At 36.8% G+C, this 16409-nt stretch overlaps 1 protein-coding gene across 3 annotated transcripts in view; it reads right to left on the bottom strand.

Annotated features, from left to right (window-relative positions):
• Positions 1–16409, bottom strand: part of LOC136878809 (cell division cycle and apoptosis regulator protein 1) — a 351110-nt gene that overhangs the window by 88336 nt on the left and 246365 nt on the right. For 2 of the 3 annotated variants that reach the window (XM_067152300.2, XM_067152301.2), the window contains 2 exons: positions 11405–11485; positions 1453–1653 (listed from right to left, as the gene is read on the bottom strand). In XM_067152300.2, the coding sequence (XP_067008401.2) occupies positions 1453–1653; positions 11405–11485 (282 nt within the window). The remainder of the gene's footprint in view (positions 1–1452; positions 1654–11404; positions 11486–16409) is intronic. The other variant, XM_067152302.2, reaches the window with a different exon arrangement.

The raw sequence follows: 16409 nt of genomic DNA, 5'->3' as shown, positions 1-16409 counted from the left end.
CCAGAGCATGGACACATGCTATAGGCAATAACTCGGATATGGGCATGAATGTGTTAACCACAGAGTCAGACCAAAGACTTGCAGTCTTAGTGATCATGGTCATCAGGACTGGTTTAGAATTTCATCTCTATAAAGTGAAAGTATAATTAGCTATTGCAAATGGAGACGAGTAGACAGTTATCAAACCTAACAAAGGAATGAAAATACTGTTCAATGAATATAGCTTTACTCTGGTTATCTCTCCAACAACAGAATCCTATCATAACAAAAAAAAGATAAATGAAGCACTCAACTTCCTTAAGTTCTTGAAAAGCACGACTAAGTTACTTCTTCATACACAGGACAATGACTTAAGAGTTTGTACCCATGTGATGTCTGGTTTAGGACAAAACAAGATATAAGTTACTGATTTCTGACATTTTATTTATGGATCTAAAGGTACCCATATTTCTATTTTAAAACAATATTTAACTATCTACAGAAAATTCTATAGCATATACATTTTTAAGACAAGGCAGCCTTAAAAAAAATTCAAAACGTACTTAATTATCGTTTACTGAGTGGGAGAGGAAGGTGTTAGGCAAACACCAGGGCAATGAAATATGTCACAGAACCATTTTACATTTGCCATCTCTTTTAATAATACCTTATTTTTATAAACAGAATAGAAACAGATTTAATGTATACATTAAAAAGTAAATGCCTCAAAAATCCACACAATTAAAGTTTTAAAAAAATGAATAATAATAATAAACACTTGATTATTTTGTTTGAAATAATAAAATATTTCCTTAAAACTGATCGTATGCCTATCAATTCTGTGTTTTTTTTTCAGTGTGATATGAATTGAAATAGGTTGAGAATTGCAAATACAGGGTTACCATAGTAGAACTGTGTAGAATACATAGATGGGTAGAGTTTCAAAGCTCCTTCTTCTCCCTTCAGAAACTCTGAAGCTCTCCCTAAAAATATTTCTAAACACACCAGTGTTCAGAATGTTTTTCTTTCTGAACTCAGAAAACCAACTGCGAGCTATAACATATACAATAGTCTTCTCCTTTCCTCCACTAATATGCTTCTCACACATGTGACTTGGAAATCAACTCATCAATACATGCACAACAATACACAATAACTTCTGCCAGCTTATAGCCTTTTGTTGATTTGGCTCTCGCAAGCCATTAATTTGTACGATGTGGAAGGTAAAATCAAAATTTCACAGTTTAGTTCTTGAAAAATTATCCAATTGGAGGAAAAGTGGCAATTCCAGGGCATCATTGGCTTCATAAGATATACAAGCCTTATCTAGGGCCACATATATTTGTATAAAACCAGCATTCTGAGTATTTGAAAAAATACGGTGTTTGTAACGTTGCAATCACTGCTGAGATGCTATCACCCAATTCTCCCAAAAAGACCACACACATTCACTTTCTCAAGAAGGTTATTTACCTCCTTTTTCTTCTTTTCATCATCCTTATTTTCTGCATCAGACTTCGAAGGTGGTTCTGGCTCAGCCACCTTCTTTTCTTCTTGTTCCTCGGCCTTCTCGGCCTCTGTCTTGATGGCTTTGGTGAGACGAGCTATCAGCTGAGATTTGAGCCCTTTAGGACTCAGAGTTCGTGCTTCCAACTCTTGCCGCAGTTCACTCACCTACCACAGTACAATATCACAAAAATGAGAGTACTTACAAGCTTTTATTACCGATGAACTGCTTGCTATTTAAATGAATGACAATACTTAAACAAGTCTAATATTTATATCAGTGTTCTGTCAAGATTTCTCCAGTGAAGTGTCCTTACCAAAATCAAGAATTTAAAGAGTTATGTCAAATTCTTTGGTGAGAAGAGTACCAATCTTTCTCCAATAATGTCTTTCATGACAGATAAAATATTGAAGTAAAAGGGTTCAGTAAGCTACACCAAGTCCTAACTTGTGTGGCCAACAGCAAAGAAAGGAAGAGACTCACACAGGCAAGAACATAACATCAAGAACAAAGTAGGAAGGTGTCACCTAAAACATAGATATCTCAATACTTGCACATCAATAAATCATGACAGATGTATTGCTCTACTTGTGCAATAAGCTCCCCAGAGGACAATAAATTGCATCTATGTGCCCTGCTTTTTTAACGTACTAATATATACATTTCAGTGCACCAACGGCTTCACATCTGACTTCAAATCCTTTCAGCAGCACATCTTTATGCATCTTTATGCATAGCTCAATAAAGCCCCTTTAACTAATGCTCAATGAGCCATCTTCATGATAAATTCATAGACTTATGCACAATTTCAAAGCTCCCATTCCCAGCTTTTCAAGTAAAAAAGGCAAACACACTTAACTTGTGGGCAAAAGGAAAATAAAAATGGTTGTGAGCAGCTGTAAACAAATTTTCCAAACTCAGTGGGTTATACAAATAATAAATGTGATTGTTATCAACAACCAAAATCTGTCACAAGTAGGAATGATTAATTACTTCTTAAAAACTACCAAGGATTGGACTTGCATTAAATTTAGGTACTAAACTGTTAGTACAGGAATTACAAATTATTTCCACCCTGTCAAATAATTGTTGCTTCAGACAGCTGCAGTATCCTCAAATTACTAAATTCACATAGATAATGGCACTACTTGACAAGTTACACTGAAGGAAGTTTCTTTAGCATCCACTGAGAATTGCAAAGCGACGACTATATATGCTGTGTCAAGAAGGAAGTCATATTTTCCAGTGTTGACTTGGTTAATGTAACTTTAAAGTTTTTCAGTCTATCAAAAACACTTAATAACACATAACACTGTAACATTTTTGTAAAATATACACACTATTAAACAAAGAATGTCATGTTCTACTCTACAAGAACGGCTTCAGATTCTATCAAATCACTTAAAATCATGCGGATAGATGCACAATATTGTTTATATTGAGTAAACTTGTCAATGATTGAGAGATGGTGACATTATGATGCAAATAAAACTGGTTAGTTGCTCTTTCTTTTATCAGTTGCATTCCCATAGTTCTGTTTCAATTTGGTCAAGTAATTTTCTTTCTTTCTCTTTTAGATATTCCCCCATTAATGCCCTTATGGACAGATACATCTTATTTTAATAACATCGGCATACCCTTCACTTATTATAACCAAAGGAGATTGTTCCTCCCATTATACGATCGTTGACATGCACATCAGCAACTTACCAGTTTTATTTGCATCAACACTGTGATAATCTCTTGTATAAATGATAGTTTTTTGAATGTGTATTTTACTATGATCTATGGTGGAACTACCAATAGACAATGGCATTTTAGGTCACCCTTATTCAACACAAGTGCAGTTTTGAATGCAGCTACACCAAAATTATTTTCAAATTTCATTAGTCTTGTGATCTACTAGTTTTTATTCTGGAATCCCAAATCCACTTGACCATTATCAAGTGTGTAATATTTGGACTTTTAAATGTATACATTAGTGTATTTTCTATGTTTGTGTTTTTGTAGTTTTAACTCAGGAGGTTTTTGAAAGTAAAACTATGAACTGATTAGGAGGAAGAAAGTTTGTAACAAGTCAGTCAGACACAAACCAAGTAACATTTAGGAACATGAAAAGAAATACATAACAGGATAAACACGATAGGTCAGTGTGGGAAGAGAGAGCAACAGAAAGAAGAAACAAGCAGGAAACAGAAAAAAAAGATAAACACAAGGACAAAATGAGAAAAAATGCCAGTAACTCCCAAATCAGATATAAGACTATGTTTAGATCAGAAGCATATCAGCCTTAATATTAGACAATTTTTCCTAACCACTGAACTCAACTGACCTTTCCACCCCAGCAATATCCACATACTAACTATCTCAAGAGCCTTTATTCTTCTCCCTTTCACTGATGAAGGTTAACTAAAAATTCTGATATTTCTCTTTTATTGCATGTCATCAGTCATACGTTCACCCTATACATTGCTACTATCAATCTGCTAGTGTTCTCTCCAACTTGTATAATTTCACACTTTTAACTTATTCCCTAAGAGCTGAAAATCTTCTGGTGAGCACTGCACGAGTAGAGCATTACAACATTTAAAGCACTTTTTCTTCTTAAAAGACACTCATTAAATTATTCATTTTCACAGAAAGATACACTGGTCATTTCTGCAAGTTTCTATTGCAACACACTTTCTTTCTTTTTATTAGGAGCATAACGTACTCTCTGATTTTGAACATTCAATAATTAAATACATATGTCTGCTGATGCACACATACATAAATCGACAAACATACACAACTCCTAGAAGATAAAGGCAATCTATGCTATAGACACTCATTCTTGCTTTAATTCTCAAGCCCACAGTTTCACAATCTCAAAAATAAATTAAAAAAAGGAAATCCCAGAGTAGAATGGCTATGGCATATGCATTGAATGTCTGAGACATGGCATTGAGAGAATACTACAGGCACAGCAGATCATTTACACCAAAAACGATGTTATTTATAACATAAACAGACAGAAGCAATACAAAATAAACACAAAATTCCCTAAGAACGTAACACTTATGGTGGGGGAAATGAACTTTACACACCACAAGAACTGCCACCAACAACAATCATGGATCAGATCCAAACAGCATACTCCTCAATGTTTTTGTACATCATACAAGAAAGGCTTTAGATAACAGATTTTGCTACATGAAACTCTGTAATTCTCCTCAACACAAAAATTTGTAGCCCTTACCATACTGCACTTCATCAGACATGGTTATTTGAAAAAGTCAAACAATTTCTCTACCAAGTGAAATAAATGAAATAAAATGGGTTACAGATAACTGATAAAAATAACTTGTAACAGTACATACACATTTCTACACAAATATAACCCCTATACATTTTCACATTTAATTTTGCAAGTGTTTTAAAGCCACACTAACTCAAGTTAGATCTTTTGGTGACAGTGGGATAGGAAATGAGCTAGGACTAGGAAGTGTCCATGGCCTTAATTAAGGTTCAGCCCAAGCATTTGCCTGATGTGAAAATGGGAAACCATGGAAAACCATCTTCAGGGATGCCGATGGTGGAGTTTGAACCCATCTCCCAAATGCAAGCTCACACCTAAGTGACCAAAACCACAAAGCCCACTCACTCGGTCTCTAAGTAATGAATCTTCTTATCACATTATAACAGGACCTTCTAGCATCTAGATCTTGCAAAAGAGGGTGAAAAAATTCACTAAGATTTCTTTTATTTAAAATAACCCTGTAAAATTAGGTTTCTTTGATACCTAAAAATAAGAAGGTAAAGGAGAAAAGGGAGATTCAAAATGTCTGTCACATTTCATTAATAATAATAATAATAATAATAATAATAATAATAATAATAATAATAATAATAATAATATTGGTTTTACGCCCCACTAAGTACAGTTTTATGGTTTTAAGAGATGACTGCTTGATTAATGTAGAACAAGAAACTTCTATTGAGGCATGCAGGTCGATACTTCAAATTATATGTACACGTACAGTAATCAGTTAATTACTGCATTTATCAGCTCATGAGACCAAATGTTTTGATTCCCTCACAATGGAAATCCGTTCCTCAGGCATCAAGCCACTATAAAACAACTCTCTTCACTTAACCATGGTCAGCGAATTTCTACCCACTTCAATGTTATTTCAGCTTTTCTTGCTATATTGTTCTATAAGACAAATTCATATTGTGCAATAATAATAATAATACTGGAGTACAATAGTGGCATTGTTTTATCAGCTGTTATTTGGTGTCAGACGTAGCATAATAATGTAGTAGCAGGACGTCGAATGCAACAATGCACCATAACTAGGTGCATGGTCAGGACTGCACAAGAGACTGCCATTCTCTCTCGTCTAAAAAGAAGCAAATATTGCAATTTGTGTGCCTTGTGTGGCAAGCCGTTCTCACGAATGAGAAAAACACCTTTGTTTAACTTTCCACGCCTCCTGTTTTTCATGGCTACTCACAAAGTTCTTAACGTTCGGCAATAGTACTCTGGACTGATTGCTGTTCATTTTTTCCATAACTTTAGAGTAATTGTAATCAATGGCTTAACCTCTTAACTGGGTGTGTTGAGTTAATTTGTCTACCAAATTGTTACCCAATATGGTAATGACAAGTTAACTCGTCTCGAGCCATTGAAAACTTATCTGCTGGGTGAGACGTGTTATCTCATTACGTTTTGTTGTTGAATGTAATTCTATGATCGCTTTATAGACCTCAATAGGTTCCAGACTTGCTGTGTCACACTGCACACCAACATTTCATTGCATTTTCTTCTGCACATAATTGCTAAGCATATTCGTTTGGATGATGAAACTATTCTTCATTTCACTGATTCAGATGACGAATTAGATGACAGCTCTTTGGATAAAGAGGATAACACAAGTGGTGAAACTCACAGTGAGCTTGCTTCTGTACCATTATTTTTTTTGCTAGGGGCTTTACGTCGCACCGACACAGATAGGTCTTATGGCTGTACCATTATAAATAGAGACTCACTGAAGAAAAATGATTTTGAAGATTGCCTTAGAATTATTTTCGTAACATCATACACAGTACAACACTTTTATTTTTCACTACTTTTCTTGCTGTATTGTTCTACAAGACAAACTCATATTGGGTAATAATAATAATAATAATAATAATAATAATAATAATAATAATAATAATAATAATAATAATAATAATAATAATAATAGAGTACAATAGTAATAATAATATTAATAATAATAATAATAATAATAATAATAGAGTACAATAGTGGCATCGTTTTATCGTTGTTATTTAGTGTCAGACGTAGTATAATAATGTAGTGGCAAGAAGTAGAATGCAACAATAAATTGTTGTTTGAATTACCAAATTCAGATCACAAGAAACCACTTTTCCTTTTGCTGCTAATTTCAGATGATCACCAGTTATTAGACATAGCCTGCGCGGTTGCTAAGATTACACTACCATCACATATTGTGTGACATTAAATTCTGTAATGGAAATTTACACATGTCCACCAGCCATAAGCCATATTTATGTCAAAACGAACAGGACTAGATAAATCGTCTTCCGCAAACATATACACGCACAATGGACGGGACGAATTCTTTTGTCATTCGCGGAAGAGTAATGGGTGTGACGAGGTAACTCATCACCCACATCATGATAATGGGCATGACAAATTAACTAATTTTCAGTCAAAATATATTCCCTGCTATGAAAGTTTGTTTCTCAGTGGAAACTCCCCACAATGCCATCACCTGAGTACTCTTAAAAGAAGTTTAGAGAAGACAAGAAACATTGTACGCAAGGGTCAATGACTGAAGAATTAATCTTGCACACATACATCAAAGGGTAAATTTGTAATGCATACAGTGGCTATATTGGCATTGAACACCATCCCTTCACTTTCCCTCTGGTTCATCTAGCAGAGGTACACCGAGCCCTGTTCAAGTAACACGCTGTAAATTGCTGTGCTGATCCATCCCTCCCAATATGAGGTGCACAACATCATATGGATTTTATATTGCAAAATAAGCACCCAGCAGAGATTCATTGGCAAATTGTCAGTGCTTATGGGAACATTACGAACAGACAAAAGTGGTGTCAAGAATTCTCTGGAAGAAGGACAGATATTCTTGAGGAAGACAGCAGTCATTGGAGTTTGTGAACTTGTGCCCAACAAAATTAATTTTCCTTTACACAAAGAAACATCTTGGCTAAGAATGATTCAATGACACAGCGAGTTAAAAGAATAAATCTAGACATGGATGGAGTGAAGAGGCAGACAGCAGACTTCTATGACTCTGGGATACAAAAGCTACTACCCAGACTAAATAAGTATTTGGATGATGGCGACAAAGTTGAAAGCCAAGAATATATCACTAATTTCTTAACAGTGGAAGTTTTGTAAACACTATATGTGAATGGATATTGGCTTTTGTATCATTTTCTTGACACGCCTTGTACAATTTGTGAAAGTCAAGAGTCGAGATTGTCATGGTTGTGGAATGAACGGTTTGTCAAAATACCTATCATGTCTCCAAGTTCTGAGATTACAGAGTAATCTTATTAATCTGTCTACTGTGATCAACAGTAGCGGCCTTCAAGTTACAAAGTAATTTTTTATAAATGCTGAAGAGGTAGGCACAGTGAAATGAAATGGCGTATGGCTTTTAGTGCCGGGAGATCCCAGGACGGGTTCAGCTCGCCAGGTATAGGTCTTTTGCTTTGACGCCTGTAGGCGACCTGCACGTCGTGATGAGAATGAAATGATGATGAAGGCAACACCAGCCCCCGTGTCAGGGAAATTGACCAATGATGGTTAAAATTCCCGACCCTGCCAGGAATCGAACCCGGACCCCTGTGACCAAAGGCCAGCACGCTAGCCATTTAGCCATAGAGCCGGACGGTAGGCACAGTGACACCAGGATACTTCTTATAAAACAATCCTCAACAAGATTTGGTTGACTTCATTCAATGTATTATAAGTGAAAATTCCTTGCTTCAGTGTATACCTATTGAATACCATGTATATACATGAATAATCCGTGCACTCTAATTTTAGGACAGGAAATTTTGAAGAAAAGACAGCTTTAATTTGGGTTTTAATTTCAAGAATGAATCCCACACAAAAAAATATCAATTTGTTTTAAGTCAAAGCAGCATAATCTTCACCCTTGTCACAATCTTCAGACGTTATTGTAATAGCAAAGCGGGGTATCATGAAAGACCTGTGTTTAAATTTGTGAAAATATATATGAATGCTCTTAATTGTTTTATTACATAGCAATGAAAATTTAACATATCTTATTCGTTATCACCTAGAAGCCACTGACAAATACTATCCCCATTGTGTTAGCCAGTTCTGGCAAGCTTTGAAGACTGTGATGACTAGTTCCCCCACCATAGCTAAAGCTTCTGACTGGCATGTTTCACTTGTAACTGCACGTCCATATTGCCCCTTTTTATTTATTTCACAGCTTATTTTTATGTTCGGATGCTTTGCTTTTTAGAAGCAAAATGCCTGGCAATTACTATTTGTTTCTGGAAGTCACACTGTCGCCACTGCTATTCATCTCTGTAATGGACAAAATCATAAAGACGGTGAAACAACAGTGTGTCGGTACTGATTTCAAGGCATTGGCTTTCACAATGTGGTGATTTGGGGTTGCACAGAGGATGAAATACAGCAGAAACTAGATGCCTGAAACAACCTATTTAAGGAGTTTGGCCTAAAAATTAGCCCTACGAAGGCAGTAACCATGAAGGTTAGCAGGCAAGGAATACCTTGGCAGCATTGTAACTAGAGATGGCTGTTGCTCAGATGAAATCACCAACAGGATTCAGAAAGGAGCTCATTTGTACCATCAAGTCAAATTTCTTTAATATCTAAGAAAACTTTGTATCAGGCCTACTTTGTACCAATAACAACATCTTGTTTGGAAACTTGCACCATCAACAGAAGGGATAACAGCAGACTCCAGGCTGCGGAAATGAAATTCCTGAGGTCAATGCTGCAGAAAACAAGACGAGATAAGATCCGGAATGAAAAGGTCCGTGAAGGCATCCAAGTGAAACCACTCAACGAAATTCTAGCAACATCAAGATTGAGATGGTTTGGTCACTTGAAGAGGACGGCTCTAAAGAGGGTAGCACAAAAATGGTTTGACAAAGATCTGGAGGGGAAACGACCTAGGGGCAGACCAAGGACATGATGGATTTTCCAAATATAAGATGATCTGCAAGGAAGAAGAGAGGAATTGTGTGAAGAAGAAGAAGAAGAAGAAGAAGAAGAAGAAGAAGAAGAAGAAGAAGACAAAGAAGAATAAGAAGAAGAATAAGAAGTGTATTTGCATAGACATAAGTGGAGAGCGCTCTTCCACTGCACCTGGGAAACTGAAGAAGGTTAAATGATAATGATGATGAAAAGAAAGGGAACACATCTGGTTATGTACCTTGGCTAAAAAGAAAGCAACGAGGTTCTCTATTAATTTCCTCTGCAGGCAAGGCTGTGCCTAATCTAAAGAACTACATGTATATGTTCACTGTACAAGTGCTTACCGTAACAGTCTATTGGAGACTGGAAAAATAACATGCAGACTGAGAGAGATTGGAAAAGGCTATATATGGTGTTTTCATTTGATAATCTGCATATACTATACTAACACAGAAGGTGGGTAGCAATGTTGTAGGTTATGTAATAAAACTAGGTTTAACCAACTATACCACTATTCTAACAGAAAATTGACTACTGTCGAGTCAAGCCCCTGGGGTTATTTCCATAGAAAACTAAACATGATTACATGAAGTCACATAAAATGATGATGAGCTTGCCCGTTTCTGATCACTACCCATCTATCATAGTATTACTTCTATTCTGCTCTGGAACAGCACAAAATTACGAACTGGAAAAATATTCTACATACTGGCATTTTTTCTAGTCGAAAGTTTTAAGAATATCCTACATATACACTAGAGTCTCGTTAATCCGAACCCCGTTAATCCGAAAGTCTGATTAATCCGAACGAAAATTCTCCTTATTGAAATGAAAGAACTTATTATAGAATGAAGATTTGCTTGCATTTTATCGGTCATATATTTTACTAGAATAACTTAATGTTATGAAAGGAGACAAGTTGTAACCTAGTTTTAGTTGTTTTCTCCTCTACGGGTTCTTAACTACTCTACTGTAATTTTTTAGTATTTTATTAATGTAACAGCTAAAGAATGGACATTTAAAATTACAGTATGTACTATATTGTAGAAACTATTTTCCTCACACGGTTGAGGCACTGCCCTTCTGACCCCAACTTGGCAGGTTCGATCCTGGCTCAGTCAGGTGATATTTGAAGGTACTCAAATACGTCAGCCTCGTATAATAGATTTACTGGCAGATAAAAGAAATCCTGTGGGAGAAAATCCCGGCACCTAAGCGTCTCCGGAAGCCATAAAAGTAGCTAGCGGGACGTAAAAACAATAACATTACTATTAGAAAATATTCTCCGGTTAATCCATAAATTTTGTAATCCGAACAGACTCCGGTCCCAATTAGTTAGGATTTTTTTTTTTTTTTTTTTTTTGCTAGGGGCTTTACGTCGTTAGTTAGGATTAACAAGACTCTACTGCATATATATAATATTTCACGTAAAATAATGGAGATGAACATGGCACGGCATGAAAAAAAATGGAAAGGAAGAGATTACAAGATTGGAGAGAATATTTTCCTTTTCCTTACTTTCACAAGGTACACTTAAAATTGGTTAATAGCAGATGGAAATCACAAAGTGAAGAGAATTTAAAAATCATTTTGGGATCACAATATAACAGAGGCTCAAATGCAGCAACAAATAACAAAAGCCTACTTCAAACAAATACTAGAGGGGGTCATCATACCTTCATCCCTTTTGGATCAAGTTCCGAGTAGTGTGTTGGTTCCTTTTTAGCTTCTTGCGACCCAGAGCTCTCCTCCTCATCCTGTAACCAAACATCAGACATCAGCACTGACAACATATTACGCATGTGTCATAGCAAAGTACCAACACAATGAGGAAAGGGCAAACATAATATGGTTACAGGAAAGGGGGTTAAAAAGCATAATAACTTCCACTTCGGCTAGTTTTCTTTCACAATGGAACTTCACTGTTCCTAATAGCATTAATATAATTCTTGTTAGTTCTTAACATAACCTCGTACTACACTCACACAAAGACATTCACACAAAAATTCCAACTTTGTTGAAACAAGTTCTTGTCAAAAGATCCATCAACAACAGCAAAGGTATCTCCAGGTCCAAGCTCTGCTGATCAAGTTGTACATCTTCAACAAGAACTTGACAATCTTTGGTGAGGCAATGGTATTCAAGACAAAGCTTGTAAACCATTCATTTTCTTGGTTTTTGAATCATGAAAATGATTCTGAATGGTTAAAAAATTCATTTTGTTAAAGCATGAGATGAGATGGTAAGGAAAAACCAACACAAAAACAACATATAATTCTTAAATCTCTGCTGGAACTCTCAAAATACAGTCAGACGTAGCATAAAACTAGCCGTAGTTCATATCCTAAGAATACTGTAGTCATATTCCTGTATGTCCCATGGGAAGCGGCGAAGTGGTTGGAGTTGTTATTTTATACACAGCTTTACCAGAATGGGGGAGAACTTCACATGGAAAAGTTCTGTTCTAAATTTGCCAAGAATACATTAATGATTTTTCAATTACATATCATCTACACCTATTTTCATTCTGTCAGATGCTTTTCAACCTAACTTGGATATATATATATATATGAGGTACTTACATTGTTGTCTCACAGAATCCATACATTGCAGTCATTTTTGTATAATATTCAAATTATATTTGTATGTAGAATACATTTATTCTAATCGAAGTGAAGAAAAAAAAAAAAAAAAAAAGTACTTTCTGGCCAAGCAGAATGGAATGCAAGGTCCGATCTCTACACGACTTGCTGTGAAGACGAGGGTAAAGTGATCAGGTTCTTGCCTCAATCAATATTTACCTCAAGAGGATATCTCTAGATGAAGAAAACATTCCACCACTCATTTTTTAAAGCAGATTACAGCAACTTCTGAAGTTTTTTCAGCATATTGTGAGTAAAAAGTTTACAGAAAGTCTAGTTTAGAGTTTGATAGATTAATCTTAATATTTGCCATCAAAGGAGACAGGAACGTATCATATTCATATAATGAATTACTCCTTACAGTGCACAAAGAGAAACTAAACAAAGAACACATTTTTTTTATTTTTTTTACAGAAACACGTTTCACATCATAAGCAACTAAAAATAATGTTACGAGAAATTTCAACACAACAAACTATGAACGCATGAAACAACCGACTTGGCAGCTGTTGCACATTATGCTGTCAAACAGCTGGCCGAAAGACCCCGATCGTCTACAAAGTTGAACGAATGTTGATAACCAACTGGGTGTTGGTGGGAGGGGGCCTGACACATGCACGCAGAGGTGTTGTGATACTGCGTGTTGGCATAAAATTGAAAATTATTTTTACCTTTATACGAGCTAAACATTGTATTCTCATGTCACTTACAATTATTACATCGCATTATTAGAACGTAGGAAGAGGAGACCAGAAATAAAATTTTCGCGGGGAAAGAAATTGTTTAAGTTTAGATGTGCTAGTGTTGCTACAGCGCCTTTATCACTGGCACGTAATACCCCAGATACTTTCCCATGCACTAATTTCTGCAATTTCGAACCTGCGTTTCTTTTCTTTATTACCAATAGCATGAAGGGGATTAAAGCGGGAAAATAAACTCAATACTGTCTTGGCCATGCGGTACTTGCAAAACAGCCAGAAACTATGCTCACTGCCATGACAACCAGTAGGAATGCAGGGGCAATATAAGGCCTAGGTTCTAAGAACTGCTAAGAAGAAGTTGCCAGATTTCCCATTTACTGCCATTAACCTTGAAGCAGGTGTCGGGGTGTGAGGAAGATAGAAAGCACATGATAACGAACTGTAGTACACGTCTTGGCTTTGCATCTTGTAAGCCTAAGCTACGGATTGCCAAGCGTAGTGTAGCGTCGTAATTAGTGTGAATAGGGGTCAGTGAAGTTAGTTGTACTTGTGATATCAACATACGAACGTTTTAAGTGAAATTGAGCGTAACTAAGAGGAAAGAGATCAAATAAAAGGCACTAACAATTAAAGACAAAGTGAAGATTATAAGGAAAGTGGATTCATCTACACTTTCCCTGTGTTGCTTTGGCGAAGGAGCTGGGGATGCCGCTGTCTACTTTGAACGGCATTTTAGCAAAGAAAGAGATTTTGGCTTCTGCAGGGAATACTTCAGCAAATTGCAAGAAACTTAAATCTGGAAAGCACGATGAAGTAGAACAAGCTCTGCTAATATGGTTTAAACAGCAGCGAAGTTTATACATACCTTCGAGCGGTACTATTGTGAAGGAGAAAGCCGAAGAAATTGCGTGCAAATTAAAGGTGCCTTTTACCACGTCGAACAAGTGGCTGGACCGCTTTAAAAATCGAGCTGACATCATTTACAAGACAATTTGTGGTGAAACAGAGAGTGTAAGTGGGGAAGAAACGAGAGCGTGGAAGGAAACAGTTCTGCCTGCTAAAATAAGCAGTTACAAACCTTGCAACGTTTTTAATCTCAATGAATTCACACTTTTTTTTACCAGCTTATCCCGGATAAGACTCTAGTTTTGAAGGGAGAATCTTGCCAAGGGGGAAAATTAAGTAAAGTGCGAATTACGGTATTGGTTGGTGTTAATATGGAAAGAACTGAAAAACTACCTCTACTGATGATAGGGAAGTCTAGGAAGCCACGTCGTTTCAAAAATGTCAGGACTTTACCACGCAAGTACACCAGCAACAAGTCAGCTTGGATGAGAAGTTCCCTGTTTGAAGAGCATATTCAGGTACTAGATGCCAAAATGGAGAGCCAAAACAGGAAGATTGTGGTGTTTATGGACCACTCCCTTGCTCATCGCAAGGAATGGCCCCATTTAAGGAACATCAAGGTAGAATTTTTTCCACTGAATACTACATCGGTACTACAACCCATGGACCAAGGAATCATTAAGGATTTGAAGCAGAGGTACCGAAAATCAGTTGTGCGCTGTATGCTGCTATGCATGGAACCAGGCAAACCCATCTACAAACCATCTCTTTTGGACACAATGCATTTCAGTGCCTCATCATGGAATTCAATGGAGCCTGTAATAATAGCAAATTGCTTCAAGAAAGCAGGCTTCGGTGGTAGTATCAACAGCATTGTTATGGAAGTTGGTGATGAAGAGCCAGGGTGCTGGAAAACTATACAGGAGAAGATGGAGATTACCAGTAGTTTCAATGACTTCACTGCCATTGATGATACGGTAATCACTTGCGAGGAGCAATCAATGAGATCTGCAAGGAAATTCAGGCAGGAGATAAAGAGATTGAAGAAGAAGAAGAAAAGAAGAAGAAGATGCGGAAATGGAGGAAGAGAATCCCCCAAGACCATCTTGCAGTGAGGCAAGCATCTGCCTTGAAAAACTGAGGCAGTTTATGGAAGGTTCAGCCAGTGTGCCTCGGGACACATGGAAGGCTATGTGGGAAATGGAGAGGTTTATACTTCAAGAGAGCAGTAAAAACCTGAAACAGTCAACCCTGGACAATTTCTTTTCCAAGTAGGAGCCTAGACTTGGAAATTTATTTAATGTCTAATGCAGTACGGAATTTACCATCTACCGTTTTAATGTTCTCAGTATTTCTTCTTATCTCTTGTGCAAGGTTTTATATAATATGTTCCTTTCTCTTATCAAGTATTTTTATAATACAGTATGTTCAATTATTTTACTTTATCTCTAAAAATACATGTCATGATAATCAAATTTTTACATTGTGGCTTTCTTTTAGCAGCCCTTAGATATCGGCCTATTTTGGTACAGTTCACAAACAAGGAAATCTGTTGGCTGTGTGTTTCACATGTATTTCAAAGTACAGAGTAAGTTTTTGGGTATTACCCTTTTAAGAAGTTTCCTGCCTAAGTTTTTTTTTGGTCCCCTGAAAAACTTCTTAACAGAGTTTCACTGTAACTATTTTATGAATGAGTGAAATATATTTGAGATTTTTCAATTTCCTTTTAATATACTATAGACACAGTTTGCATCAATCAGTCTTCAAAATGTCCACTGTTAGCACGCACACAGGCTTGGAGTCTCTTTAACCAGTCATCTACTGCAGAACAGACAGTATCAATCAGGGAAATCCACCACTGCTGCCACCATGGAATGCTTCAAATTTTCAGAGGAAGGGTGTCTTTTTTAAAATGCAGATCTCCCTCTAGCACTGACCTTGGTTTGAAGTCCAGGGGGTTAATATCAGGACTACCAGAAGGCCGCTCAGCAGCGGAGAAGAAGTCTGGTACATTGGACTGCAACCACTGTTGAGTCATCCTTGCCTCATGAGCTGGCACAGAATCTTGCTGAAAGATCCAGGGCTCATTGCTGAACATGCTATTACTCAAATCTCTTATGACAGGGTCCAGAATAGTTTCCACATACATTTTGGCACTTGTTTTTAAGCCTTTTTCACAAACAAATGAAGCCTAGTGGGGCGTTCATAGCTCGCTCTTTACCAAACCATGACTAAGGAGGAGGGGTGACTTCTCTGGACCTTAGAAACTCTCTCATGGGTTTCCTGAGAAGTTGCCGCATACACCCTATTGTTCTGAAAGTTAAAGCTCTCGTCAATGGTAAAGACTTTCCCATTGGTAAAGAGAATTCTCCAATGCCCATGCTGACATACCGATGTAGGAGCTGCCTCCATTTCAGTGTCTTCTGCTGCTTCAGCTGCGGTGTGAGGAATATCTAGTGCTCTGCCAATAAGCTCTAACCCGAAGGTACTCA

The sequence above is a fragment of the Anabrus simplex genome, chromosome 8, assembly GCF_040414725.1.
Source record: "Anabrus simplex isolate iqAnaSimp1 chromosome 8, ASM4041472v1, whole genome shotgun sequence".
NCBI classification, from domain to species: Eukaryota; Metazoa; Arthropoda; class Insecta; order Orthoptera; family Tettigoniidae; genus Anabrus; species Anabrus simplex.
This window is presented reverse-complemented; position numbering and strand designations above follow the sequence as displayed.